The sequence below is a fragment of the Physeter macrocephalus genome, chromosome 8, assembly GCF_002837175.3.
Source record: "Physeter macrocephalus isolate SW-GA chromosome 8, ASM283717v5, whole genome shotgun sequence".
In the NCBI taxonomy this organism is placed as follows: Eukaryota; Metazoa; Chordata; class Mammalia; order Artiodactyla; family Physeteridae; genus Physeter; species Physeter macrocephalus.
The window spans coordinates 81,891,287-81,896,785 of record NC_041221.1 but is presented as its reverse complement, the minus strand read 5'-3'; the positions used below and the strand labels follow the sequence as shown (position 1 = coordinate 81,896,785).

The 5,499-nt window shown below is 43.3% G+C and overlaps 1 protein-coding gene across 3 annotated transcripts in view; it reads right to left on the bottom strand.

Moving 5' to 3' along the window:
* Nucleotides 1-212: 212 nt before the first annotated feature.
* The window catches only part of RASGRF2 (Ras protein specific guanine nucleotide releasing factor 2), a 242,945-nt gene continuing 237,658 nt past the window's right edge, over nucleotides 213-5,499 (bottom strand). For all 3 annotated transcript variants that reach the window (XM_024122410.3, XM_024122413.3, XM_024122416.3), the window contains exon 27: nucleotides 213-3,731. In XM_024122410.3, the coding sequence (XP_023978178.1) occupies nucleotides 3,639-3,731 (93 nt within the window). In that variant the 3' untranslated portion in view covers nucleotides 213-3,638. The remainder of the gene's footprint in view (nucleotides 3,732-5,499) is intronic.

The window sequence follows — 5,499 nt, the reverse complement described above, 5'->3', positions numbered from 1 at the left end:
TTATACCATTTCAACAGCAGTAAAAATGATAAACTTCACAGGCTGGTTTTTAAAAAATCTTATAAAGTGAAGGGAAAGGTTTTTTATTTTTATTTTTTTCCCATCCGGGGGGGAATAAAATAAAACTTTGAAAAGAAAAGCTAAATAAAATCCTTTATTTTAAAATAAAAGTTAATTTTATTAGGAACTACCCCTCTATTGCATTACTCTTTTTAGTTAAGAATTTAAAAGTGGCCCAATCATTGCTGACCCACGGTCTTGTCTGTTATAGCACTGTGAGAAAAAAAAAAGAGGGGCGGGTCCATCATCACCCACACTCCAAATTGGAACATAACGGAGTTTTCTCTGCAAAGGTATTCAGTATCTGTACTGAAATTTAGCAAACAGTAATGGGGACTTGGTGTGAAAGCCAGTTGAAAATATTGCAACAATTGTTTAAAATTCCCTCTTTAAATTCCTTCAGAGAAACACTAAGGAAAAGCGACAACATTCTACTTCATGCCTGAATCTGTATAATATATTGGCTTATGTAAGAGATTTGTCCCTGTAGCAAAACTGGATGTCTTAGTTAATAACCAAAGGCATCCCCTAAGATCCCCAAGATAATTTCATTGACAGTACAAAATGCAGTTATTCATCTGAAAGCAAGAAACTGGATTTTACTTCTGATTTTCTGGGTTCATTTTGCAAGAATATAATTGTTCCCTACTTGGCTGTTAGGGGCTGACCTCCCATCTACTCATAGAAATGGGTCTCATATAATAGAATATAAGCAGACACAGCCAGGGGTGCACGCTCCAACAGTCACACAAAGCTTGCAAGGCAGAAGAGGATGGGTGCTTTAAACAGTCAAAAAGAAACCACAAATTGCTCTTGGGGATTTTAAATGTAACCAAATTGAAAAATGCACTTTCCTCTCCCAGCTGGCCCCAAAATAGTGCAGGTCATCAAAAGCAACTCCCTTGGAGGTGGAGTTCTCTCTCTTGCAGCTCCAGCAAGGCTTCAGACTCTAGGAAGCAGAAGGAGGGGTGTGTGACTCTAAATAAAATGCAAAGGTCAGGGCTTCCCTGGTGTTGCAATGGTTGAGAGTCTGCCTGCCGATGCAGGGGACACGGGTTCGTGCCCCGGTCCGGGAAGATCCCACATGCCGCGGAGCGGCTGGGCCCGTGAGCCAGCGCGTCCTCCGGAGCCTGTGCTCCGCAATGGGAGAGGCCACAGCGGTGAGAGGCCTCGCGTACCGCAAAAAAAAAAAAAAAAAAAAAAAGCAAAGGTCAGCATCGACTACTGACAGTGCCCAAAGTTGACCACTGGGGGGCGCTTCCAACGTTCTGCAGGAAATAGGCCTGAAAGCTTTGTCACCAGTTGAGGAAAACCTGTATGCCAAAAGGGGAGAAGTATTTGGAAATTCCTCTAGTTCCTATTTTTCTCTAATAAGAATGGCTGCATTGCCTCTGGAACGTTTGGGTCAGAGAATTAAGGGTCCAAACTTCCAGGGACAGTGCCCACAGAACCACACCCTCCCTTCTGGAAGACCTTGGGGACTCTAAGGGCAGAGTCAGATGCATCAACCTTTCTGCGTGTTGCTCTGCCTGAAACTACTATGTGTGTGGTCCTTTCACTGATTTGTCCTGGTTTTAGTTCACCTTCAAAACTATGTTTTTGCACCAAGAAAGTTAACCTTACTTTCTTATTCTTTTGCAAGACTTTGAAGGTGCTTGGTGCAATTGACATATATTAGTTCAAACTCTGTTTCTGAACATTGAGAAACAAATTGTAAGTTATGCATTGTTAGGATCCAAACAACCCATGCTTCTTATCATGCATCAAATGCATCAACCTCTTATTTGAAATTAAAGAGAAAAAAACAAGCAACTTTTTAAAAAAAAAGAAAAATAAAGCATCCAATAAGTCACCCTCCTTGGGTTTAGTGCTATCCTGTTGGCTAATATGAGCTATTGAGAATATTTTTGGAATGGTCTTCAAATATTATAAGTATTTTCTTTTACTTACTTGATATTTCACTACAGAGTTATGTACAGACATGGCCCTTACCATGCAGGAAAAATGTACATTCTCCACCTCTGTGGGACATTATCAGCTCTCTGGGTCTTATGAGCCAGCAAGTTGAATTTATTAGTCAGCTGTCAGCTCTAACAACATAATTAAAGTGCAAAGAAAGAGAGAAAGCAGCCAGGTCAATTTTTTTTCATTGTCTGTATCAATGTGCTTCATGCCTGCCAGATGCAATAGGCTCAGGTAACAATAACTCTACATCTTTTCTCTTCTTTGAAAGCAGAGGTCTCCCTGAGAAGAGAAGAGGGAAGTAAACATGAGATAGCCCTATTTCTCCAACAACCAACAATCCTGGGAGAAGCAAGGTTGCTTTCCCAGCCTAGGGTAGGAGGACTAACCCCTGCATTTGGTTTTCTGACACAAGGGCTGTTGAGTGGTTGGGTCCATTTCCCATATACTTACAATATTTTCACTCAGAAATGTCTCACAATTTAGAGACTGGGGAAGAGCCTTCTACCAACAGCACACGGAAGGGTGGGTTTTAAAAAGAAAAACCCACTAAACAGCTTAAAAAAAAATACAATCAACGTTCATAGTGAGGCTAAAAATGGTTTGTGTAAATCAGAATAGATTCCCACATTACCAATGGTGGGGGGCGGCGGGGGGGAAGAAACCAAGCACAGCAAGGTGCAGAGATTATTTTTAAGTATATCTTTTCACTTAGCTTTGAAACCCACTCTTCCCCGTAGCACTTTGTGGCCTTTTGTCGTATTCCACAGTTTTGCCGGTGAGGTGCGTGGGCATCGTTTGGCAAAGCCTGCACCTGTCTCTCCAAGGGCATTGGCTTCCTGGTCTCCACAGCCTCAGGAAGAAGCCCCCCACTCCTCCACCTCGAGAGAGCCACTGGCTGGGCTCCGCAGGGGCACAGCTACTGAGTTTTTAATTATGGAAATGTTACGTACAAATCCACTTGACTTTCAACCTGTCTTTCCTGTCCTGTTGCCTAAAGACTGAAAGAGCAGTTTCAGAACATGCCATTCTTCCAATATAAATATTTATGATGCACTGAGAACCATGCACATGCTGAGGACTGAAATTGCGTATGTGTCGGCCCATCCCTACAGAGGCAGCCTCGGCTCTTCTGGAAGCCTGTAACAAAGGAAATGTAACAGAAGCAGTTAAACCCTAGGAGAAGACTGGGAGGTGCACCGGGCCAGTAAAGTGCCAGCGAAACATCACAAGTCTTTTCCAAGGACCCTCGTCCCCGAGTTCTAATAGAACATGCAGCAGAGTTTCAAATTCCTCTTCTTACCTGCTTCATTAAAATGGCTACCAGCACCTCCCATCTTATATTCTCTCATGCAAATGTGCCCTCAGCTTTACCAAATATCAATCTCTTCACCTTCCCACCCAAGTCTGAAGCATCTGTCTTCAACTCCAACCAACTGGGCTTCCCTGGCTGGAGACAGAATTCCCGTTTGGTTCCATCATCTTCGGGGGACAAAGGAGACTGGCTTCGTCTCCATCACCCCCATCCTCCCTGCACTGTGGGAGGCGTGGCATGCACAGTTCTGTCCCTTCTGCTTTCCACGAAAATTCCACGGACTTGGGGCAAGGCTGGATCGTCAAGCAGGGAGCCGAGGTTCAATTTTTAGAGACAGCTCATACAGTGTATCTTCATCTATGATGAGGGCTTTGTCAAGCAAGTACTGAGTGACCTGGAGAAAAAAGGGGAATCCCCACTTTGAGTTTTTTCACAACACCAGTACGTACATTTTCTGGATGGAACCCGACACAATTCAACGTTTTCTCCTAAGCACTGAAATACTTCAGGTAACTAAAACAATTATGAATATATTCTTACTATTAAAAAAAAAATCACATCTCTAGTCCTCTGTCAGCTCCCACCCCCAGGCACTGCCCTCAAGAATTGCCACTGTATTGAGAATCTGCATGCCAATGCACGGGACACGGGTTTGAGCCCTGGTCTGGGAAGATCCCACATGCCGCAGAGCAACTGGGCCCGTGAGCCACAACTACTGAGCCTGCGCGTCTGGAGCCTGTGCTCCGCAACAAGAGAGGCCACGACAGTAGAGGCCCGCGCACCCGATGAAGAGTGGCCCCTGCTCGCCGCAACTAGAGAAAGCCCTCGCACAGAAACAAAGACCCAACACAGCACGAAGAGTGGCCCCCGCTTGCCGCAACTAGAGAAAGCCCTCGCACGTAAACGAAGACCCAACACAGCCAAAAATTAATATAAAAATAAAATTTAAAAAAACTTCTAAAAAAAAAAAAAAAAAGAACTGCCACTGCTATCAGTTGGTTGTATTCTCCCAGACGTTTTTCTGTGTCTTTCTAGACATTACCATGCACTTACAGAAATCATTTTTTCCCCTTGTAAGTGGTATCAAAACGATACATTTTATTCTGCTTTTGTCAAACTAGAAGTCGTGGAGAGCACCCCATGTCAGTACAAAGAGCTCTAACTGCTGTGCACCATTAACAGTGTGACATATCAGAGTTTATTTAATGATCTCATATCGATGGGTGTTTGGTGGCTGTCAATGTTTCACTATGACACAAAGTTACAGTGAAGTCCTTGTTAGCACGTTTCCTAGTGCTCACGTGAATGGTCCTCTAGACACTGGAAATGAAATGAAAGGAAAGGATATGGAAATGAACATGTTGGAACATGGGGTGGCTCCATGAAAATATTTCTTTATTTTTACTGAGATATAACAGACATAAGTAAAATTAATAGCTTGATTAGTTTTGACCAATGTAAATACCCATGTAACTTACATATATAGCATGCTAGAGAATAACTCCATCACCCCAGAAAGTTCCCTCATGCAGCTTCCCAATTAACCTGCTGCCAGAAGCAATCGCTGCTCAGATTTCTATCACCACATGTTCTGTCTGCTCTAGAACTTCACATAAATGGAATCACACAGTATGTACTCTTTTGTGTCTGGCTTCTTTCACTCAGCATAATGTTTTGAGATTCATCTACATTGTGGTGTGTTTCAGTGGTTTGTCCTCTTCCATTGCTGAGTAGTGGGTCCACTGTATAGATGTACCACAATTTGTTTATCCATTCATCTATTTATGGACACCTGGGCTGTTTCCAATTTTTGGCTATTATTAAGAAATGCTATAAACATTTTATACAAGACTTTTAATGGGCATGTTTTCACTTCCCTCTTGGATAAATACCTGGGTCATACGGTAGATGCATATTTAACATTTCAAGAAACCTCCAAATGACACAGTTTTCCAAAGAGGTTGTACCGTGTTACTCTCACCAGCAGTGTATAAGAATTCCGCTAACTTGGTATATCAATTTTTTTTTTTTTTTGGCGGTACGCAGCCCTCTCACTGTTGTGGCCTCTCCCATTGCGGAGCACAGGCTCCGGACGCGCAGGCTCAGCGGCCATGGCTCACGGGCCCAGCCGTTCCGCGACATGTGGGATCTTCCTGGACCGG